Source organism: Saccopteryx leptura, chromosome 3 (genome assembly GCF_036850995.1).
Source record: "Saccopteryx leptura isolate mSacLep1 chromosome 3, mSacLep1_pri_phased_curated, whole genome shotgun sequence".
Taxonomy (NCBI): domain Eukaryota; kingdom Metazoa; phylum Chordata; class Mammalia; order Chiroptera; family Emballonuridae; genus Saccopteryx; species Saccopteryx leptura.
Genome location: NC_089505.1, coordinates 324,815,202 through 324,840,556, shown reverse-complemented (window position 1 = coordinate 324,840,556; position 25,355 = coordinate 324,815,202). Strand labels below are relative to the sequence as shown.

The following is a 25,355-nucleotide window of genomic DNA, read 5'->3' as shown; positions in this document are numbered from 1 at the left end:
TTTGGGTCAGCTGTGCCCCGTGTTAGCCATATGCTGCTGGTGTATTAAATTTTCCTCCTTTTAATACAACTCCTTAAACATTCATTTGTACTTGGTGTCTGTCTCTACGTAAACCTAGCGCTATGGTACTTTACAACAAAAGATCTCTGTCTTTTGCTATATATTATGGTATTTGATTCAACTTTGTCTCCCAAATTTCTAAGAAATGTTTTAACTTTTTCTTAAAAGATTTATTTTTATTGCTATTACAGTGTGTGTGTGAGTGTGTGGCGGTGCGATAAGTATCAATTCATAGATACTTCCTTTTAGCTGTTCATTACTTGCTGTATGTGCTTTGACCCAACAAGCCCAGGGTTTCAAACCCAGGGCCTCAGCAGTTTCAGGTGGACGCTCTATCAACTGAGCCACCACAAGCTTTTTCTTTAACGTTTTATTTTGAATTATTCACAGAGTCTCTGAAAACTGCCCATACTGCAGCGAAGCCCTGCACCCTCTACCCTTAACCCCTGGTAGCTGAAGCGTCCGCGCGGAGGGCGGAGTGTAACGTTACGCGAGAAGAGAAGATGCGGGCGGGAGGTTCGGCGTGTTCCCGAAGGTGACGCATGACGTCGCCGTGCGTGCAGACGGCTGCGTCGGGGTGCAGAAGATGGCGGTCTCCACAGGTCGGTTCCCGGGCCGGTCTGTATGCTTTCCTACTTCGACCGGGCTCTGCCCCTCCGTCTGCTGCTGGCAGCTGGGCGCTGACCATGTGGGTGAAGCCAGAGTGCGCCTTCTCGGACGCCGGGCTCCTTGCGGAGCGAACCCCGGGACCCGGGAGGGTCCAGGCGAGACCGGCGCCAAGGGCCCGTGGCGGCCGTCGGGGGCGATGGGGTGTGCTCGCGCGTCGGTTTGCGCGTTCGCGGACTGGGGGCGGGGTGACTCCGGCGCGGGCGCAGACGCAGGGTCCGGCCTTTGCCTGTCGGAGTGTTGAGCGGAATGCGGTGTGGGAAGGAGGGGAGAAGGCCGACGGTGGGTGGGTGCTAACCTCAGGCACGCAGGCGATGTCGGCTCGTGAGCGTCCTGTGTCGCGTGGGGGTCTAGTTCCTTTGCACACTCCTTGAAGTGGGTAGAGGAGGAAAGGACTAATGAGGACTGTTTTTTTTTTTTTGATATCGCAGAGATGATTGTTCTTACCTGATTTAATGCGTATTGTCTTTTTAAAAAATATATAATTAAGTGGAAAACTGAAGTGCAAACAAGATAAAAGCTCAGAACGAGATCAAAACTAATTGAAGAAAAAATGGTTTCTTAGATAATGCAGCTCTACTCCTGTTGTACTGAATACGGTGTTTGGTCATCTATAAGCCCAGACTTTGAAATTAAGTTTTAACGATGAGGTTTTAGATATTTGACCATTTAAAAATGTTAAATTGAAAAAAAGTTAAGTTTACTACTTAAAAGTGTTAATACGTATGTTCTTTTGAAACCGGACTATAGAACAGTGTGATTTAATATTTCATGCTGTCATTGCATAATAAAATGAATTTTCAAATTATATGCTAAATGGAAGGCTTCAGTGTATTGTGATTGATACTTCAAGATGTATTCTATATATGTTTTAATGAAAAATTATGCCTTTTAAATCTCATTCTTATATACAGGTGTCACATGATTTTTAATGATTTTAGCGTTGGGAAAATATTTTAGTATACTTTGGGTCAGAGCTAACTAATAAAGCAAGAATTATTTTAAAAGTGATGTTTAAGTATTACAATTTTAATTAATGTATTTGATATTTGAAATCAAGTGTGCTTGTGAATGAAGCTATATCTTTTTTTGAGCCATAATTCTAATAGTTGTACTTAGTATCTATAGATTCTTTTAAATTTAGTAGTAAAATGGTATATTTTAATTTGGTTGATAGTTTTCATTTTGTGGATTGCATTATTTAAAAATGACTTTTTCCTAACGTATATAAGAGAGTGTGAAAACATTTTGAACAGACTAAATATTAGATGTTATTACTGGCACATACTTTTTGTTAACGATGTTCAGTTATTTTTGGAAGTCAAATATAAATTCTGAAGAAGTTGATAAGTTATTAGCATATTATACATAGGAAACCAACATTTTCTAGTTTATATTTAGTCTTCTAATTGTTGCAGTTTCATTCTGTTTTTAGACTTACGGAATTTGAAACTTAAAATAAGAAGTATTTTTGACAGTTAATTGAGTTGTCCTAACTGAAATTCATTTTGAAACTTGTTAAAAACTTGCTGTGGTCAATTTAATATTACTCCATTTATCCATTTTTTGTGTTTTATATCATTGACAGTATTGAATTAGTAGAGAAGTGAGTGCAGAAAAAGCTTCGGACTGTGTTTTGAAGCTATCTTTAAATTATACTTTTTATTAGCTATATTTTGTACAGGGGTTTTGGGTTATGACACAGTTCTGTTCCTACGGCAGTGATGTAACCTTAATTTTGGTGTAAGTCGAAATATACCTTAGCCAAAGTCACTTACCTATCCTAACACAGTTGTAAAATTATAATCTAGAACATAAAAACGCATCTAAGCAACAGAAGAAGGAAAAGGACATAAATATATACTGTACTATACACTGTACTGTAGTAACAAAAAAATGAGTGTAAAAAAGAATACCTTTATTCCTGTGGTTGGCTTGCTTGCACACTGGAAGGGGCACTGCAAGGTGGGAGAGAGGGACTTATTGGGAGGAGGAAGCTGGAGAGGCAGGAGAACTTGCAGAAGGTGCTGGAGATACTGGGTCAGGTGAATCAGGATTGCTTAAGGACCATGCAGGAGACTCTGGAGATGATTCTACCTGTACAACAGGTGTTTCATGTCGAGAAGAAGCTGATGTAGAAGGTACAGGATCTGTTGTAGGCCTCTACTTTCTCAAGAATTGTTTCAGACTAGTCTGGAAGGTTGATGACTTCTCTTCAAACATCTGCTTATAGCATTGCAAAGCATCCATAACAGTTCTGTAGACCTTACTGAATCTATCATTGCTTTCGGATGCTAACAGCATAAACCTAAACACTCATGTCTCAGTTTTTTAAAGTTTTTATGGGAGTAAGTGTCATAAATGCGAAAGGTGGAATGCTGAGGCCGTGTAACCTGAGGACCCCCTGCACTTGCATTTTGGTAGCAAGGGAAGTAAACATTACCTTTATATTTGTGAAATAAATTTGATACAAATTGAAATTTTAAATTAGATGAGTTAGATGGATTTTTAAGGCAAAGTAATCTTCATAAAAATAGTTGTTTGATAATAGGCTAAAAAGAAAAAACACCTGACATATACTTTTTGATATTTATTAAAGCATATTTTAATGTGCATTGTCTAAGTCATATATGTATTTTACCTCCCTCTTAATACAAGAAACATATTGGGAAAAAATTCTAGTTAGAGTCTAGTTAGGTCTGTTAGACCTTTAAGCTGAAAAATGCTTTGCCAGACCAGGTGGTCCTCTTATTTTGCAGATGAGAAGACTGAGGTTTAAAGAAAATAAGGTTTTACATAGTTATTAATAAAGATTAGAATCCAGTTTTTTGCTTTGTTTTGTTTTCCCTCTCAGTCTAGTGTTTTTTTCAGCTACGATGAACTGTGAATTGGAATACTTCTCAAATCATGGCTCTTACTTCCTTTTAGGCTAGACAGTGGCTTTCACCCTTCCCTTCCTAGCAGATTCCACAGGACATAGCTTAAGAAATACTACTGTAGGGAGCAGAAATAGTACATTAGTACCTGTGATTCAAAAATTTTATTATATCTCAGCATCAATAAAAAATTGTTAGATAAAAAAGTATGTGCAGTACTTTTTAAAAGAAAACTTTATTCTACAATAGTTTCAGGTTTACAGAAAAGTTGCGGATATAGTACAGAATTCCCATAAACTTCATACTCAGTTTCACGTTACCTTATATTAGTGTGGTATGTTTGTCACAATTAATGAATAGATAATGACATGTTATTACCTAAGTCTATACTATTTTCAGATTTTCTTAGCTTTTATTTAATGTTCATTTTCTTCCCAGGATCCCATCCAGGATACACTGCAGTGTGAAGTGTTTTAAAAATTTTTGTTAAGTTATACTGGTGTTAAAATGGCACTCTGAGATGTCTTTAAGTAATGAGAGGCTCAGAAAAAATGGAGTATTATTTTTTTTTGGTAGTAGGTTTATGTAAGCCACATGGGTGGAAAACAAAATTGAAATAAAACTTAATTACTCATTTTTGAAGTAGACATCATTGTGTATACTGGAACAAGAACTGTGTTTAAATTTCCCCTGCAGCCCCTGATAGATTACTGTGCCATGCTAGCCACTGAATCTTTTATTTTTTTATTTTTTATTTTTTAAATTTTTATTCATTTTTAGAGAGGAGAGAGAGAGACAGAGGAGAGAGAGACAGAGAGAAGGGGGGAGGAGCTGGAAGCATCAACTCCCATATGTGCCTTGACCAGGCAAGCCCAGGGTTTTGAACCGGCAACCTCAGCATTTCCAGGTCGACGCTTTATCCACTGCGCCACCACAGGTTAAGCGAATCTTTTATTTTTAAAAATTGTTCTTAAAGACTTTATTCAATTTTTTTTCAGAGAGGAGAAAGAGAGGGGAAGACAGAGAGAGAGAGAGAGAGAGAGAGAAAGAGAGATAGAGAGGGAGAAGGAGAGAAAGGGGAGGAACAGGAAGCATCAACTCCCATATATACCTTGACCAGGCAAGCCCAGGGCTTCAAACTGGCGACCTCTGTTCCAGGTCGACACTTTATCCCACTGCACCACCACAGGTCAGGCGTCACTGAATCTCTTAAGCCAGGGGTCGGGAACCTATGTGGCTCTTTTGATGGCTGCATCTAGCTCGCAGACAAATCTTTAATTAAAAAAAAAAAAATGTTAAAAATATAAAACATTCTGCCTAACCAGGCGGTGGCACAGTGGATAGAGCATCGGACTGGGATGCTGAGGACCCAGGTTTGAGACCCCGAGGTCGCCAGCTTGAGCGCAGGCTCATCTGGTTTGAGCAAAAGCTCACCAGCTTGGACCCAAGGTCACTGGCTCAAGCAAGGGGTTACTCGGTCTGCTGAAGGCCCGTGGTCAAGGCACATATGAGAAAGCAATCAATGAACAACTAAAGTGTCTCAATGCGCAACGAAAAACTAATGATTGATGCTTCTTATCTCTCTGTTTCTGTCTGTCTGTCCCTGTCTATCCCTCTCTGACTCTGTCGCTGTAAAAAAAAAAAAAAAAAGAAAGAAAAAAAAATATATGAGACAAAACATTCTCATGTGTTACAATCCATTCATTTCCTACCACTCACGTTCATGGTTGTGGGTGGCTAGAGCCAATCACAGCTGTCCTTCGGGACAACACCAAATTTGTATTGGATAATGTGTAATGTACACGTTTTGTTGTATGGCTGTCACGGAATTACATTTTAAAATATGTGGTGTTCATGGCTCTCTCAGCCTAAAAGGTTCCTGACCCCTGTCTTAAGCCTTGCTTTCCTCAGCCCTTTTATGCAAAGGTTGGACAACATGATTTTGATTTTCATGTCTTCAAGATGAAGACGCTTGGATATGGGCAGAACATGGGAGTAGTAATGGAAGAGTTTTGCATGTATATATCATAACATGGAACCTGGGAAGTTAGTATTAGAAGAGCTAAACTCTATCAGGCCAGTGTATTTCCCCTTGAGTCTACTAATGCCTCTGGTGGATTTTTCTAGGTTGGTTAGATACCTGGATGCTCTTGATAAACGCTTGTTATTGATGATACAGTTAAATAATGCAACCTTACTATACAGGCAGTCCTCTCTGTGCAGCTGTACGGGGGTCATAAAAATGACCGTTCTAACTGAAACTTCAATTCAGTCTTATTAACTGAGAATTATTATTCTGTGACATCTGAAAATGTTTGCTAAACCATTAAAACTCTGCTTGTGGCTAGTGTATAGGGACGCTTGCCCATATCCAAGCGTCTTCATTGAATAAAATAGTAAACATTTGTTTAGTACACTTAATTTAAACAGAGACACTAAGAATTAGTATTTTTTCTTTTTTTGTTTTTTGAGAGATAGAGGAAAGAAGAGGTGAAAAGCATCTACTTGTAGTGGCCATCACTTTAGTTGTTTATCGATTGCTTCTCATGTGCATTGATGGGTTGTCTCCAGCAAAGCAAGTGACCCATGCTCAAGCCAGCGACCTTGGGGTCAAGTCAATGACCTTTGGGCTCAAGCCTGCAACCATAGGACCATGTGATAGTCTCACACTCAAGCTGGTGACCCTGTGCTCAAGCTGACAACCTCAGGGTTTCGAACCTGGGACGTCAGCGTTCCAGGTTGATCCTCCATTCACTGAGCCATGACTGGTCAGCAGCGTTTTCTTTATAAACTTCTCAAGAGCAAGTTGAACCATCTTTGCCCTTTGTTCTGACTGTATGACTTAGGATGTGGCACAAGCATCTTTTCTATACTTTGGTAAATTGTCATACTCTTTTAAGTTTGGATCAACTTCCAGTATTTTACCTTTTGTGCTTTCAGTATTAGGGAATCTCGGAGGTTATTCTGAAGTTTTTCATTTACAGTGGTTGGCAAACTCGGTCAACAGAGCCAAATATCAACAGTACAACAATTGAAATTTCTTTTCAGAGTCAAATTTTTTAAATTTAAACTATTTAGGTAGGTACATTCCTTATCGAGGTAGCACCCGCATATGGTATTTTGTGGAAGAGCCACACTCAAGGGGCCAAAGAGCCGCATGTGGCTTGAGAGCCACAGTTTGCCGACCAGCGCTCTAGGACATTGTCCTCCTTTCTTCACAGTCACTTTCCTCATTTACAGAAATAAACCCACTTTCATAAAGTTCCTCTGGTTGCTTCTCTAGAGTCTTAAACTTTTATGTGGTTGGGTAGTCTGTCAATATTTACATTTGATTCAAAATTCACTTTTACCATTATCAGTTTTTATTTTCTGCATTTTCATCTTTGTGGGCTAATGTCTTTTGACTATTTTTATAGACTGTCACATGGGTTTATGTAGCCACTGGTAGACAAGTAGGTAACACTACTACATGCTTTACTTTTTTTTTTTTTTTAATTTTATTTATTTATTTATTTTTTACAGAGACAGGGAGTGAGTCAGAGAGAGGGATAGACAGGGACAGACAGACAGGAACGGAGAGAGATGAGAAGCATCAATCATTAGTTTTCCATTGCACGTTGCAACACCTTAGTTGTTCATTGATTGCTTTCTCATATGTGCCTTGACCGTGGGCCTTCAGCAGACCAAGTAACCCCTTGCTGGAGCCAGCGACCTTGGGTTCAAGCTGGTGGGCTTTTGCTCAAACCAGATGAGCCTGCGCTCAAGCTGGCAACCTCGGGGTCTCGAACCTGGGTCCTCTGCATCCCAGTCCGACGCTCTATCCACTGCGCCACCGCCTGGTCAGGCATGCTTTGCTTTCTGAGTGAACTGAGTGACAAATATGCAGTGACCTGTCATCAACAGACTTTGAAAGATGTGGTCACTGATAGGATGCTTATGTCTTATTTACATGTGATTTATGGACAGAAGAACTAGCAGCAAAGTTTGTACTTAATGCAATTACTCATAGTAATATACTGTGGTAACTGAAGTCTGAACTGTGTTGTTGGGAGACTGGTGTTACTTAACTAAACTGTGGTAACAAACCATGTGTATGGAAACCATAGAAAGCAAAGATTACCCATATATGGGAACATCCACTTAGCAATTATTTGGGGAGTTGTTTGACACAGAACTTCAAAGAAGCAGATATGAGCATGTAGATAGAAATAAATAGACTAAAATTTAATGTTCAATAGTTTGTTTTGAAAGTAGGTGACTATTTAAAGAGCTGATGTATTTATAAGTAAAATTTTGAGATTTATATAAGATGGGACTTCAGGATTGGGTTTTATTTTTTACAAAGTCTTAGCTGATTTGTGTAACAGCAAATGTTATTTACAGTTTAAGTTGGAACTCAGCAAAGTTTCAAACCACATAAATCTACAGAGAAATTCTTATGGCCTTATAGTAGGTCTTTAGATTGTGTTGAAATAGTAGTTCTAAAGGAGAATACATTATGGATATTCTAGGCTATAGGCCAAGTTTATTTTATTATGTGGACAATGTAAGGCTAGATATAAAGTGACTTTCACAAGATTATCTAGATGTTGAGTCCACAGATAGAGGTAGTTTCTTTTTTAAAAGGATTTATTTATTCATTTTAGAGAAGGGGGGAGGAGCAGGAAGCATCAACTCCCATATGTGCCTTGACTGGGCAAGCCCAGGGTTTCAAAACGGCGACCTCAGCGTTCCAGGTCGACGCTTTATCCACTGCGCCACCACAGGTCAGGCAGAGGTAGTTTCTTAACTTCAGGTTCTTTGATGGTCCTTCTGTATCACACTATATTCTATAAACTGGTTGCTTTCATTTAGTGGGAACCCAACAATGTTATTTCATAAATGCCATTAAAAATCAAGAGAAGACACTATATATATATATAATCTAATGGCATTATAACTAAATAAAACTACATGTTCTTTTGAGTGAATGTGTTAAATTTTAGGAAAACTGATTTTGGCAGCTAGATATTGTTACAGTCACACAAATCTTTTTATGAACACAAATTTAGTATTGCAGGAAAATAATATACATAGTAATTGTTCCTTTAGTGATTCTTAAAAATCTAAAATTTTCCTTCCGAGTTTATTTTGGGGAGGGAAGGGGACCTTAGTGAGAGTACTGTAAGGGTTTATAGAAACTCATCTTTATAGAAGAAGTAGAAATCACAATCTGATGAATTTTCTTAAACAGTTTCAGTATTGCTTATAAAGTGACCCTTTAGAACATTGAGTGCTGATTCCCTCCCATTCGCTGCCCCATTCTTCCTCTTAGGCTACTTTCCCAAGCAGAGTGCCTCTGGACGAGATTGTGTGTTTATCAGGTAGGAAAAACTTGGTTACAAGATTTGTGGCACTGGCAAGATAGGTAACAGTTGTGTAACCTAGCCTTCTCCTCTCCAGGGGTTTAGAATAGTTACTAAAATCCAGGGTCCTATGGAAAAAGGCCAGTCTTCTCTTTGAGGTCCTTAATACACCATTGAATGTTAGGATGAGTCATAAGAAATCTGAAGCCTCTGGGAGATGGAGCTGTAAATGAATACTGGATATAGTTTCAGGGAGCTGTTCATTTTGTTTTTAAAAACACCTTTATTTTAGGCCCTGGCCAGTTGGCTCAGTGGTAGAGTGTCAGCCCGGTGTGGGGGTGTCCCCAGTTCGATTCCCAGCCAGGACACATAGGAGAAGCGCCCATCTGCTTCTCCATCTATCACCCCCTTGCTTCTTTATCTCTCCTCCTTCCCTCTTGCAGCCATGGCTCAATTCAAGTGAGTTAGCCCCTGGTGCTGAGGATGGCTCCATAGCCTCCACCTCAGGGGCCAAAAAAAAGTGGCTCTAGTTGCAATGGAGCAATGGCCTCAGGTGGGCAGAGCATCGCTCTCTGGTGGGCTTGTTGGGTAGATCCTGGTTGGGGCACACGTGGGAATCTGTTTCTGCCTCCACTCCCTTCACTAAAATCAAAACAAAAAAATTTTTATTTTGATACAATCCACATACCATGCGGTTCACCTGTTAAAAGTATATAGCTCAGTGATTTTAACCTTGTAGCATATACTAATACCATCCATTTTTATGGCCAAATAATATTCCATTGTTTATATCTGCCACATTTTATCCATTAATCTATTGATTTGGGTTGTTTTCACCCTTGCACTATTTTGAATAATGCTGCTATAAACATTTGTTTATATTTCTGTATGGATATATGTTTTCATTTATTTTGATATATTCCTAGGAGTGGAATTGTTGGGTAATATGGTAATGCTGTATTTGAGGAACTGCCACTGTTTTCCAAAGAGAAACTGGTTTATATTCCTACCAAGCAGTGAGCAAGAGTCTTGTGATTTCTTCACATCTTCACAAACATTGCCTAACTTTTTGATTCTAGCTATTCTAATTGTGTGACATAGTATTTCATTGTGGTTTTGATTTGCATTTCCCTGATGACTAATGATTTTGAACATCTATTCTTGTACTTACCGGTCTTCTGTATGTCTTATTTGGAGAAATTCTGTTCATGTCCTTTGCTCATTTTTTTTTATCCTCAAGTAAATATTTTATTAGGATAAGAAAAAGATTGTTTTAATAAGTTGTTTTCATACTGAATTATCCAAATACTTGGGATTTAAACTATTTTTTTCCTTTGCTCATTTTTAATTGGGTTCTTTTTGTTGTTTTGTAAGAGTTCATCATATATTCTAGATGCAAGTCTCGTATCAGATAATATGGTTTGTATTTTCTCCCATTCTGTAGGATTTTCATTTTCTTGATGTTCTTTGAAATGCAAAAGTTTTAAATTTTGATTAAGTCCAAGTCCAGTTTCTTTTTCACTTTATTAGAATACAAAGTCTTGATTTTACTAGTGATTTTACTTGATTTTATGGCTTTTTGTTTAAAACCATCATGTTGAGATTATGTAAATTCTGATTGATCTGGTTATAGTTTTTTGCAGATTACCAAGTGACAGGGGTAGGAGTCTACTTTCCACCTAGGTGTGAGGTTTAAATTTTCTTTAAAAAAGAATCTAGTGACTTAAAAATATTGAAAAATACAAACAATGCATAGCTTGTTATAAAATTAATTTTGGTTTACTCAATAGTATTACCTAGTTATTTCCTAAGAGGAAATACTTAGGTAAATTACTGAAAATTTTTAACTTTCTGAAATGTTTACTTTACAGGCAGTGATTTGGAGAGATATTGACTGACTTTATTATGGTTTTCTGAGTTTGGAAGCTAACTGCAGCTTCCTACACTCAGAAGAGGGCAGTTTATAGACAGTAGACTGTCAGAAGACCACGTCTTGTAGAGTTTATGCTGCTTCCTATTTTTGCTTAGAAAATCATAGTAAAGAGGAACCAGAATATATTGTGGCTTACCTAACTTGGCTCAACCCCCTAGTTTGTTGGAAGGGACTTGTCCCTTCCTAGTTCTGAAATAAAAATTGTTAGCTGCTTTTTTGGAGAATGTTAAATTACTTCTGTATTCTCAGTTGATCAAACAGATATCTGGGTTGTGTCTGAACAGTATCTTCTGCAACAATTTATTGCATTGTATTTGAATGTATCTGCTTACATTGTTGTCTTCATTCCAATGGAGTGTAAGACCTTGGGGAAAATATTTTTTTTGTGTTGTAGTCAGGAAAACCTACTACGAGACTGGTCCATCCATAAATGTTGAAAGATTGAAATTTGCATCTGCTGTAAATTCACCAAGTGTTTATTGAATGCCTCTTGTTTTGTCATCATTTTCTTATAATACTGTTTCTATGTAAGTCATTTAATGAGAAAATAAATTGCTCAAGTAAAACCTACCTTTACCCATGTGTATAATGTTTTACTGCTAAATTTTGGTTTTAGTTTACTTTTCTGAAATAAAACAGTATTAAAAATATTTTATGGTCAAATATATTCATTAAGTAAACACTAGCTGAGGTAGTATGCATCACATTGACTTCTGAATAAATTATTCACGTAGTTGTAAAAGGTTTTGTGAGTAGCAGGGGAGAGAGTGGTTTTGGTTGTAACCTGAAAGTACCAATAGCATGATTCATATTCTCTATACACAATGCATCCCCTATAGCACAGAATTGAGGTACAATACTTTGCAAATCCAGAGGTTTCCACTTAAGTTGAAGGTGTAGTACAGATGTACAGCATTTGATTTGAATATTGTTCTTTGAGATCTATATCATATTTCATCAATTCTAAAACATTTTAATATCTGAAGTGGGTATATGTTATATAGTTTAATTGGTAGTTTTAAATTACTTAAAATAATGGTCTATCATATAGTTGATGTCATCTTAGATTTGATTAAGGACAACATTTAGAAATATATTAGAAGCACTCAGTGGCCCTGGCCGGTTGGCTCAGTTGATAAAGCATCGGCCTGGCGTATGGACATCCCAGGTTTGATTCCTGGTCAGGGCACACAGGAAAAGCAACCATATGCTTCTCTCTCCCTCCCACTCTCCATCTCTTACCCACCTCTTTCCTTACTCTCCCCCTTCTCTCTCTCCTCCCTCCTTTATCTCCCCCCTCTCACCCTTCTCTCCCTCTTGTCTCCCCATTCTCTCCTCTTTCTCTCCTTCTTCTTCTTCCCCTCCCACAATCAGTGGCTCAATTGGTTTGAGTGCCATCCAGGCACTGAGGATAGTTCGTTGGTCTGAGTGTCAGCCTCAGGTGCTAAAAATAGCTTTATGGATTCTAGCATCAGCCCCAGGTATAGGTTGCTGGGTGGATCCTGGTTGGGGCACATGTGGGAGTCTGTGTGTACTATTTCCCGTCCTCTCACTTAAGAAACACTCAGGTGAATTTATACCAAGTTTTAAAACACTGGCTTCTACAAACATTAACGTGTTCTCATTTAATAATTGAATATTAAGTAATTGTTATAAATTTAAAATTAAGTATATTTTGGAAACTAATTTTTTTTTTAAGTGAGAGACAGGATGAGAGAGATGAAAAGCATCAATTTGTAGTTGCAACACTTTAGTTGTTCATTGATTACTTTCTCATATGTGTCTTGATGGGGGTGGGAGTGGGGGTGGGAGTGGGGCTCCAGCCAAGCCAGTGACCCTTTTGCCCAAGCCAGCATCCATGGGATTATGTCTATGATCCTATGCTCAAGCCAGCGACCCTGTCTGTGCTCAAGCTGGTTGAGCCCACGCCCTAGCTGGTGACCTAAAGGTTTTGATCCTGGGCCCTCAGTGTCCCAGATTGACTCTCCAGTCATTGCACCTCCACCTAGTCAGGCATTGGTGAACTGATTATTAAACTCTTGAAAATATTTGAAATATTTTAGAGAGAAAAGTTAAAATTGTTATACTTGATAAACCTTTGGTTAAGTATTCTGATTTTTTTCTGTGAATTATAAAAATTCATTTAATTTTAATTATTAAATTAATATTTGTATAATTTCATATTACAATTTAATTTTAAAGTTTTTATTTAATTTTTTTATTCATTTTAGAGAGGAGAGGGAGAGACAGAGAGAGAGAGAGGAGAGACAGAGAGAGAGAAGGGGGGAGGAGCTGGAAGCATCAACTCCCATATGTGCCTTGACCAGGCAAGCCCAGGGTTTCGAACCGGCGACCTCAGCATTTCCCAGTCGACGCTTTATCCACTGCGCCACCACAGGTCAGGCTAATTTTAAAGTTTTTTTAATTTTTATTAATTTATTGTTTACATAGATTCTAGTGTCCCCCTGAATACATCCTCCCCTCCCCTGTGTTCCCTAATACATCACCCACATCCTCCTCCCTGTAATACCCTCCCCCCTTCCCTCCAGGATTTGCTTTTCTGCTCTCATTCGCTTTCCTTCTGGATCCTTTGATTCGCCTCTGTCTCTATTCCGCTTCTCAGTTCATATTGTTCGTTGGATTCGTCAGATGAGTGAGTTCATATGATATTTTTCTTTCTCTGCCTGGCTTATTTCACTTAACATAATAGTTTCCAGGTCCATCTATGTTGTTGCAAAAAATAATATTTCCTTTTTCATGGCCCCATAGTATTCCACTGTGTATATGTACCACTGCTTTTTAATCCACTCGTCCATTGACGGGCACTTGGGCTGTTTCCAGACCTTGGAAATTGTAAACAATGCTGCCATAAACATGGGGGTGCATTTCTCTTTTTGACTCATTGATGTGGTGTTCTTGGGATATATTCCCAAAAGTGGGATGGCTGGGTCAAAAGGCAGTTTGATTTTTAATTTTTTGAGGAATCTCCATACTGTTTTCCACAGTGGCTGCACCAGTCTGCATTCCTACCAGCAGTACAGGAGGGTTCCCTTTTCTCCATATCCTCACCAGCACTTAATTCTGTGTTGTTTTGTTGATGAGCGCCATTCTGACTGGTGTGAGGTGGTATTTCATTGTGGTTTTAATTTGCATTTCTCTAATGATTAGTGATGTTGAGCATTTTTTCATATGCCTATTGGCCATCTGTATGTCCTCTTTGGAGAAGTGTCTATTCATTTCTTTTGCCCATTTTTTGATTGGACTGTTTGTCTTCCTGGTCTTGAGTTTTACAAGTTCTTTATAAATTTTGGTTATTAACCCTTTATCAGACGTATTGTCGAATATGTTCTCCCATTGTGTGGTTTGCCTTTTTATTTTGTTCATTTTGTCTTTAGCTGTGCAAAAGCATTTTAGTTTGATGTAGTCCCATTTGTTTATCCTGTCCTTTATTTCCCATGCACATGGAGATATATCAGCAATATATTGCTGCGAGTGCTGTCGGAGAGCTTATTGCCTATATTTTCCTCTAGGATGCTTACGGTTTCATGACTTACATTTAAGTCTTTTATCCATTTTGAGTTTATTTTGTGAATGGTATAAGTTGGTCTAGTTTCATTTTTTGCTGGTAGCTGTCCAGTTTTCCCAACACCATTTATTAAAGAGACTGTCTTTACTCTATTGTATGCTATTATCACCCTTGTCAAATATCAATTGTTCATAAAGGTGCAGGTTTATTTCTGGGTTCTCTGTTCTGTTCCATTAATCTATATGCCTGTTCTTATGCCAGTACCAAGCTGTTTTGAGTACAATGTCCTCGTAGTATAACTTGATGTCCAGAAATATGATACCTCCCACTTTATTCTTTTCCAAGATTGCTGAGGCTATTCATACTTTTTTGGTTCCATATGAATTTTTGGAATATTTGTTTTATATCTTTGATGTATGTCTTTGGTATTTTAATAGGAATTGCATTGAATTTATAAATTACTTTGGGTAATATGGACATTTTAATGATGTTTATTCTTCCTAGCCATGAACATGGTATATGCTTCCACTTGTTTGTATCTTCCTTGATTTCTTTTATCAATGTTTTATCATTTTTCGAGTACAAGTCTTTAACCTCCTTGGTTAAATTTTTTTTTCTTTTTTTTTTTTACAGGACAGTGAGAGAGTCAGAGAGAGGGATAGATAGGGACAGACAGGAATGGGAAGAGATGAGAAGCATCAATCTTCAGTTTTTTGTTGCGACACCTTAGTTGTTCATTGATTGCTTTCCCACAGGTGCCTTGACTGTGGGCCTTCAGCAGACCAAGTAACTCCTTGCTTGAGCCAGCGACCTTGGATCCAGGCTGGTGAGCTTTTTGCTCAAACCAGATGAACCCATGCTCAAGCTGGCAACCTCGGGGGTCTCGAATCTGGGTCCTCCGCATCCCAGTCTGACACTCTATCCATTGCGCCACCGCCTGGTCAGGCTCCTTGGTTAAATTTACTTTTAGGTATTTTATTATTTTTGTTACAATAGTGAAGGGTATTGTTTTCTTAATTTCTCTTTCAGACAGATCATTGTTGGTGTATAAAAATGCCTCTGATTTCTGAGTATTAATTTTATATCCTGACACCTTGCTGAATTTATCAGGTCAGTAGTTTTTTGACTGTGACTTCAGGGTTTTCTATGTACAGTATCATATCATAAGCAAATAATGATAGTTTTACTTATTCGTTTCCAAATTGGATGCCTTTTATTTATTCTTGTTTGATTGCTATAGCTAGGACTTCCAGTACTATGTTGAATAAGAGTGGTGAAAAGGGGGCACCCCTGCCTTGTTCCTGATCTTAAGGGGATTGCTTTTAATTTTTGCCTATTGAGTATGATGATAGATGGCCTTTATCATGTTGAGGTATGTTCCCTGTATTCCCACTTTGCTGAGAGTTTTGATCACAGATGTGTGCTGGATTTTATCAAATGCTTTTTCTGCATCTATTGAAATTATCATGTGGCTTTTGTCCTTCCTTTTGTTTATGTGATGAGTCTCATTGATTGATTTGTGAATATTGTACCAGCCTTGCCTCCCCAAGATAAATCCCACTTGATCATGATGTATGACTTTTTTCATGTATTGCTGGATCCAGTTTGCTAATTTGTTGAGAATTTTAACATCTAAATTCATCAGGGATATTAGCCTTTAGTTTTCTTTCTTTGTGTTGTCTTTGCCTGGCTTTGGAATCAAATTATGCTCACCTCATAAAAGGAGCTTGGAAATTTTCCCTCCTCTTGAATTTTTTGAAATAACTTGAGAAGGATAGGAGTTCTTTTTTGAATGTTTGGTAGAATTCCTCTGTGAAGCCATCTGGCCCAGGGCTTTTGTTTGTTGGGAGTTTTTTGATAAGTGTTTCGGTCTCATTTGGTGTAATCTGTCTATTTAGGTTTTCTGAGTCTTCCAGATTGATTTTTTAAAATTTAATTTAATTTAATTTTTTTACAGAGACAGAGAGAGAGTCAGAGAGAGAGATAGTTAGGGACAGACAGACAAGAATGGGAAGAGATGAGAAGCATCAATCATCAATTTTTCATTGCGACACCTTAGTTCATTGATTGCGTTCTCATATGTGCCTTGACCGTGGGGCTATAGCAGACCGAGTAACCCCTTGCTTGAGCCAGCGACCTTTGGCTCAAGCTGGTGAGCTTTTTTACTCAAACCAGATGAGCCCGCGCTCAAGCTGGCGACCTTGGGGTCTTGAACCTGGGTCCTCCACATCCCAGTCCAATGCTCTACCCACTGCGCCACCTGGTTCCGCACTTGTGGCTCACTTCAGGCCTGGCTTCTGTGTCCTATTTGGTTATTAGGGCCACTAGCTGGCATCACTGCCACCTTCGTTGGGGCCCTATGAGGCTGCATTCTGCTCTCAGACCAGTGGGACTCATTCTGCAAAGTGTCTGGGCTGTGTTTATTGTGGGGTGCTATTTAAGTTAGTGCTGCTGAAGGCAGCCAGAGAGAGTGAAGTCTCCTGGGGATCTTCAAGCAGAAATCCTTCCATACTTCTTGCAAGTCCCACTACTAAAGTTGACAAACAGGGAATACTTTACATGTGCCTCTCCACCTTACAGTGAATCTTCCAAAAGAAACCTTCTACAATTCCAGTTTTCCTAGTCTCAAAAATGAGACTGTCATTGCTTTGAAACACATAGTAATATTTAAAATGACACCACCAGGGGGGTCTTAACCAAATAAGACTTCCACCACCTAAAGTTTACACCCAAAATAACAAGTGTTTCGCAGAACACATCTCAGATGTCAACATCCACAATGACCACAACCCACAATAGTTAAGTGACATGTATTTCTTAATCAATAACAGACAGCAGCTATAAGTTTTAAAGAAAATAAGTGATCAAAATTTGATATTGGTAGCTTTGTTGGTTAGGTATTGCATTAACTCTGGAAATTTTATTCTTTACATGGGAGGCAAAATGTGTTCAAGAGGCATTTGGTATTGAACTGTTGATGAACATGATTTAAGGAAATCCAAGGACTAATGGAAAGGAGATTGATTTGACCCTATCAGTTAGTTCAAGACATTATTTTCTAAACTCAAGATCGCTGGCCTTGAGCAAGAGTTCACTGGCTGGGCTTGAGTCCCCAGGTCAAGGCACGTATGAGAAGCAATCATTGAACAACTAAAGTGACCTGCAACTGAGAGTTGATGCTTCTCATCTCCCTGTCTTTCTGTCTCTGCCTGTCTTTTTCTCTCTCAGGAGAAGAAAAAAGAAAAAAAAGAATATAAATAGGGAATGCATATAATGTATAATTTATTATATAAATGTTAAAATTCCTCATGATGACTAATGAAAAAAGGATTTGGTTTAGGTTTTTAGTGAACATTTGGAGCGTATAGTTAATGCAGTGCTTATATTCACTTTCAGAAAATACATAGACAATTCCTGCCCCATTCTCTTGTGGCATTGGTTTCATAGGGCCAGTAATTGGAGGACATTATTAAAAGGCATGATACCATTTGGGAATACAGATAAGGTGCTTGTCACAGCACTCAGGATATTGATTGTGTTTGTTGCTCACACAGGACTTCAGTGCTGTTTACAGTGGATATATCTAATGCCATACAGCAAAAATTTTATGATTAAACCAGATCTTATGCATAATTTTAGTTAAAGTCTCCCTTCAGAGAACATCAGTGTTTTATGTTTTAAAATTTAGTACTTGGTTTAGAAACAAAATGCATTCTTCCTACCCGACAGTCAAATAATCAGTAACGATACCTGGGCTTATCGTAGTTAGAGAGCCACTTAAGAGCCTGTATTTTTATTAATAACTTTTTTCAAGTTTTCAATAGTTGATATAATTATCTTTTTTTCCTGTGTAATTTGCAATGTTTAACATGATAATTTTTAAAAGACTTAGTGGTTAGTATTAAATAAGTTAGATTTTTGCTACTGGGAGGCTATCATCATCACTGGAAATTGCTTTATTTCATATTCAGCTATTAGTATAAATTTAATGAGTATTATTAAGAGATGTAGAGCTGCTTTTAATATCTCTAAATGTTTAATGTAGTATAAACACACCTAACTTTAAAAAAAGCCCCTTACGATTTTCAAAACAACATTTAGAACACTACAGTCAGAACTATAGATTAATGCTCTGTTTATCAACCAAAGTATTGTGGAGCTCCCCTCAAGTTACTAAACCTATGGGATGAAAATGCTGTATTTTTCTGCACTGTTGATTTTACAAAAATATTTTGGAAAACAGCATTTTAATACTAAAACACCAGTGTATTTGGAATGAATGAATTATGATGTTTCTAAACAGGAATATATATATATATATATATATATTTAGGTGAGAGGAGGGGAGATAGTGAGGCAGACTCCCTCATGGCTCTGACTGGGATCCACTCGGCAACCTCATCTGGGGCTGATGCTCCAGTACCAAGCTATTTTTAGCATTGAAGGCTGATGTACTCCAATGGAGCTATACTCATTGCCTGGGGCCATGCTATAACCAATCTAGCCACTGACTGCTGGAGGGGAAGAGGGAGAGAAGGAAGGGAGAAGCATATGATTGCTTCTCCTGTGTACCCTGACTGGAATCGAACCTGGGTTGTCCATACGCCAAGCCAACTCTCTATCCACTGAGCCACCGGTCAGGGCCCCAAACAGGAATTTTTAACAGGGGAAACTTGCTGCTTTCTTATTTGGGTATACAGTATTCAGTCCACTCCTCTTCCTTTCTGAAGAGGAGGCACTTGAAGATGTACTATGTTAATGGAGAAAAAAGGCACAGTATTATAGGGACACCAATGTTAGCCAACATATTTTTGAGTGTTTTCAGTTTTACAAGTTATATTCCAGCACTCAAAACTAAGGGTCAATTTTGACAGAAGAGATATTTAATCATACTAAATAGATGCTATTTTTTTTTTTTCTGAAGTCAAGTGGGAAGGCAGAGACACAGAATCCTCAGCGCCCAACCAGGATTCACTCGGCACGCCCATCGGAGTGATGCTTGGCCCATTTCGGGCGTTGTTTCATTGCAACCAAAGCCATTCTAGCGCCTGAGGCAGAGGCCATGGAGCCATCCTCAGTGCCCGGGCCAACTTTGTTCCAGTGGAGCTTTGGCTGCGGGAGGGGAAGAGAGAGACAGAGAGGGAGGAGAGGGGGAGGAGTAGAGAAGCAGATGGGCGCCTCTCCTGTGTGCCCTGACTGGGAATCGATCCCGGGTCCTCCACATGCTGGACCGATGCTCTATCGCTGAGCTAGCCTGCCAGAGCCTCTTTTTTTTTGAATTTTATTTTTCATTTACAGTTATATTATTATTTTGTATTAGTTTAATGTGTATAACGTAGTGGTTAAATAATCATGTACTTTACAAAGTGTTTCCCCTGATGTTTCCACTACTCACCTGGCGCCATACATAGTTATTACAATATTGATCATATTCCCTATGCTGTACTTTATATTCCCTTGACTATTTTGTAACTACCTATTAGTGTTTTTTAATCCTTTCACCTTTTTCACCTTGTCCCCCAATCCTTGTGCCCTCTGGCAACCACCAGTCTGTTCTTTGTATCTTTGAGTCTGTTTAAATTGTTTATTTTGTTCTTTAGATTGTACATGTAAGTGAAGTTGTATGATATTTGTCTTTCTCTGATTTATTTCACTTAGCATAATACCTTTCTGATCCATCCATAAGTCGTATGGTATTTGTCATTCTGTGATTTATTTCACTTAGCTTAATACCCTTCAGATCCATCCATGCTATCACAAATATTAAAATTTATTCTTTTTTGTGCATGAGTAATATTTCATTGGATATACATACCATATCTTTTTTATTGACTAGTCTATTGATGGACACTTGGGTTGTGTCTTTATCTTGGCTATTGTAAATAATGCTCCAATGAATGTTGGGGTGCCTATATTCTTTCAAATTAGTGCTTTGAGTTTCCTTGGATATATTCCCAGAAATGGAATTGCTGGGTCCTTAAGGCAATTTCATTTTTGATTTTTTGAGGACCTTCCATACTGTTTTTTATTTGGCTGCACCAGTCTACATTTCTACCAACAGTGAAAGAGAGTTTCCATCTTCCCACATCCACACCAACACTCGTTTGTTGATCTGTTGATAGCCATTCTGACAGGTGTGAGGTGATACAAATTGTAGTTTTAATTTGCATTTCTCAGATTAGTTCAGTTGAGCATTTTTAAATGTCTTTTGGCCATTTGTATGCCCCTATTTGGAGAAGTGTCCATTCAGGTTCTTTGCCCTTTTTTGGTATGTATGTATTTATGTGTGTGTGTGTGTGTGTGACAGAGAGAGACAGAAAGAGGAACAGATAGGGACAGACAGGAAGGGAGAGAGATGAGAAGCATCAATTCTTCTTTGCCACACCTTGGTTTTTCATTGATTGCTTTCTCATATATGCCTTGACTGGGGGGCTACAGCAGACGTGTGACCCCTTGCTCAAGCCAGTGACCTTGGGTTCAAGCTGGTGAAACTTGCTCTAACCAAATGAGCCTGGCCTCAAGCTGGTGACCTTGAGGTTTCGAACCTGGATCATCCGTGTCCCAGTCTGACACTCTATCCACTGTGCCATTGTCTGGTCAGGCTCTTTGCCCTTTTATTTTATAATTGGATTGTTTGTTTATTTGGTGTTGAGTTGTGTGAGTTCTTTATAAGTTTTGGATATTAGCCTCTTATCAGATATATCATTGGTAAATACCTTTTCTTTTTCAATGGGCTTTTTGTTTTCTTGATAATTTCCTTTGCTGTGCAAGAATTTTTTAGTTTAATGTAGTCCCATTTGTTTATTTTTCTTTTGTTTTCTTTGCCCAAGAAAGTATATCAGGAAAAATATTGCTAAGGAAGTGTTCGAGATTTTATTGCCTCTGTTTTCTTTTAGGAGTTTTATGGTTTCAAGTCTTACATTCACAGTGGTAGAATTCAAATAATTTAACAGCCAGTTCTCTGCCCTTAATAACTGTTTTAAGTATAAAAAACCGATATACTGAAAGGTAGTTTATTATTTCATGCATTTAGTACTTAAATAAGAACAATAAAAGAGGTACACAAAACTAGATTGTTATAAAAAATTTAAAATATTAGTGAAAATATATTAAATAATACCTGACAGAAAACAAAACTGGCATTTAAGATATTTCCACAATGCTTCTTGATTGGCATCCTCACTTGTAATTTTTTTCACCTGTGGACGGAATGAACATTACCACAAGTACTTAGAATATGCTGTTATGCAGATGAATGTTAAAAAAGAGTAAGGAGCCTGAGCAGGTGGTGGTGCAGTGAATAGAGCATTGGACTGGGATGCGGAGGACCCAGGTTCGAGACCCGAGGTTGCCAGCTTGAGTGCGGGCTCATCCGGTTTGAGCAAAGCTCACCAGCTTGGACCCAAGGTCGCTGGCTTGAGCAAGGGATTACTCGGTCTGCTGTAGCCCCCCGGTCAAGGCACATATGAGAAAGCAATCGGTGAACAACTTAAGGTGTCGCAACGAAGAATTGATGCTTCTCATCTCTCTCCCTTCCTGTCTATCACTCTCTCTGTCTCTGTAAAAAAAAAAAAAAGAGTAAGGAATGTAAATTTGTGATTTCCATGTTGGGTGGCTGCCCAGTTGTCTACCTTAGAGAGAACACTGATTACAAGTACCGTTTTAACAACTGGTTCACCGAACTCGACAAAAAATTAGTTATTGGTTCTGCTGAACCAATGCAAACCGGCTGAATCCCACCACTGTACATTTAAGTGTTTAAGTACATTTTGTATTTATTCTCATAGGTAGTGTGAGAAGGTGGTCTAGTTTCATTTTCCAATGGTTTTATTTTATTTTTAAGATTTTTTTTATTTTTTTATTTTTTTTTTAAATTTTATTTATTCATTTTAGAGAGGAGAGTGAAGGGAGAGAGAGAGAGAGAGAGAGGACAGAGAGAGAAGGTAGGGAGGAGCTGGAAGCATCAACTCCCATATGTGCCTTGACCAGGCAGGCCCAGGGTTTCGAACCGGCGACCTCAGCATTTCCAGGTCGACGCTTTATCCACTGCGCCACCACAGGTCAGGCTATTTTTAAGATTTTATCTATTCATTATAGAGAAGAGAGAGAGAGAGAAGGAGGAGGAGCAGGAAGCATCAACTCCCATATGGTCTTGACCAGGCAAGCCCGGTGTTTTGAACCCGTGACCTCAGTGTTCCAGGTCGATGCTTTATCCACTGCACCATCAGAGGTCAGGCCCAACTCCATTTATTGAATAGGCTGGCTTTACCCCCTTGTGAGGTCTGGCCTCCTTTGTCAAATACTAATTGACCACATAGGTGTGGATTTATTTTGGGGCTCTCTTCTGTTTTATTGATCTATATGTTTGTTTTTATGCCAGTGCCATGCTGTTTTGATTATTATACCCTTGTAGTATAGGTTGATATCAGGTAACGTGATACTTCCAACTTTGTTCTTCTTTCTCAAGATTGCTGTGACCTTTGGGGATTTCATATACATTTTCAATGATATTTTCTAGTTCTGTGAAAAATGTCATTGGTATTTAGATAGGAATTGCTTTGAATCTGTAAATTGATTTGAGTAGTATGGACATTTCATAATATTAATTTTTCTCGTCCATGAGCATGATATATCTTCAGTGCCTTAGAATTTCCCAAGTATAGGTCTTATACCTCCTTGGTTAGATTTATTCCTAGGTACTTTATTATATTTTCTTGATGCAATTTTAAATTGAATTTTTTTTAGTTTTTCTTTTTGATTATTCATTATTGATGCATAAAATTGCAACCAGTTTTTGAATATTTACTTTGTATTCTGCTAAATTTATCAGTTCTTATAGCCTTTTGGGAGAATCTTTAGGGTTATTTATGTACAGTATTTTGTCATCTGCAAATAAGGACAGTTTTACTTTCTAATTTGAATGTGTTTTATTTCTTTTGTTTGATTGCTATGGCTAGGACTTCCAATACTGTGTTAAGAATGGTAAAAGTGGACATTTCTTAACTTTTTCCTGATATTATGGAACAAACACTTTATTTTTTTTTGTTATTGAGTATGTATTAGTTGTGGGTTTGTCATACAGAGCCTTTGTTATGTTTTTTTTTCAATTACTGGTTACATTAAATATTTTATATTAGTTTCAGGTGTACAGCATAGTGATTAGACAATTGTATACTTTGCAAAATGTTCCCCTGCTCTTTCCAGTACCCAACTGGCACCATATAGACTTATTTCAATATTATTGATTATATTTTCTATGCTGTACTTTATATTCCCTGTTTTGTAGCTGCCTATTTGTATGTCTCAATCCCGTCATCTTTTTCACCCAGTCCCCCAAACTCCCTTCTTTTTGTCAATCACCAATCTGTTCTCTGAATCTCTGAATCTGTTTCTGTTTTGTTTGTTCTTTTATATTGTTCGTTAGATACCACATGTAAGTGAAACCATATGGTATGTGTCTTTCTCTGACTGACTTCATTTAACATAATATTGGCTAAGTCTGTTCATGCTGTCACAAATGGTATAGTTTCGTTCTTTTTATGGTCAAGTAATATTCCATTGTATATGCACCACAGTTTTTTTTTTATTCACTTGTCTGTTGATGGGCATGTTGGTTGCTTCCATATCTTGACTATTGTAAATGAATCTGTAGTGAATGTAGGAGCACATATAATTTTTTGAATTAGTGCTTTTGGTGCCTTCAATATATACCTAGAAGTGGAAACCTGAGTCATGATAGCCTTTATTTTATCTTATTTTTTTAAAACCTTTTTTAAAATTTTTATTTATTTATTCATTTTAGAGGAGAGAGAGAGAGAGAGAGAGAGAAGGGGGCAGGAGCAGGAAGCATCAACTCCCATATTTGCCTTGACCGGGCAAGCCCAGGGTTTTGAACTGGCGACCTCAGTGTTCTAGGTCGAAGCTTGATCCACTGTGCCACCACAGGTCAGGCATGATAGCCTTTGTTATGTTGAAGTATATTCCTTTTGTTCCCACTCTGTTGAGAGTTTTTATAAAAGGGTGGTGGATTTTGTCAACTTTTTTGCATGTCGATGTGATTTTATGAGTTTGTGTTTTTTGTTGTTGTTGTTTAAGTGGTGTATCATGCTAATAGATTTGTGGGTATTGTATTAGCTTTGCACTCCAGGAATAAATCCTACTTGTTCATGATGCATGAGCTTTTTAATATATTGGTGAATTCACTTTTCTGATATTTTGTTGAGGATTTTTGCATGTATGTTCATTAGGGATACTGACCTATGATTTTTTTCCCCCTTTGTAATGTTGTTATCTAGTTTTAAAACTAGGATAATGCTAGTCCATTAAATCAGCTTGGGAGTCTTGTCCTCTTGAACTTTTGGAATATTTGAGAAGGATAGGCGTTAGTTTTCTTTGAATGTTTGGTGAAATATACCTGTGAAACCATCTTGTACAGGATTTTTAGTTTGTTAGGAGTTTTTTGATTACTGTTTCAGTTTTGTTCTAATTGGTCTGTTCAGATTTTTTTATTCTACTTGATTCAGTTTTGAGAGATTGTATGATTCTAGGAGTTTTATCTAGATATGTTGGCATATCATTGTTCATGATATTTTCTTACAATCCTTTGTATTTTTGGGGGGTCAGTTACTTCTCTTTATTTCCTGATTTTATTTATGTAGATCCTCCTTTTTTTTCTTGATGAGCATAGTTAAAGGTTTATAAATCTTTTTTTATCTTTTTTATAGAGCAGCTCTTGGTTTCATTAATATTTTGTATATATTTTTTACACTCTTTATTTTGTTAACTTTTGCTCTGATCTTCATTATTCTTTTCCTTTTACTCACTGTGGGCCTTTGTTTTGTTTTGTTCATTTAGATGTAATTAGATTCTTCATTTGAGTTGTTGATTCTTGAGGCAGGCTTATATTACTATGAATTTCCCTCTTAGGACTGATTTTTCTGTGTCCCGTA

The 25,355-nt window shown here is 37.9% G+C and overlaps 1 protein-coding gene across 7 annotated transcripts in view; it reads left to right on the top strand.

Annotated features, from left to right (window-relative positions):
* Nucleotides 1–539: 539 nt before the first annotated feature.
* UBE2V2 (ubiquitin conjugating enzyme E2 V2) overlaps nt 540–25,355 on the top strand; it is a 55,533-nt gene continuing 30,717 nt past the window's right edge. Inside the window, exon 1 of one of the 7 annotated variants that reach the window (XM_066379089.1) lies at nt 540–662. In XM_066379089.1, coding sequence (XP_066235186.1) covers nt 647–662 — 16 coding nt within the window. In that variant the 5' untranslated portion in view covers nt 540–646. Of the gene's footprint in view, nt 749–25,355 lie in introns of all 7 variants that reach the window. The other 6 variants (XM_066379084.1, XM_066379082.1, XM_066379086.1 and 3 more) reach the window with 6 other exon arrangements.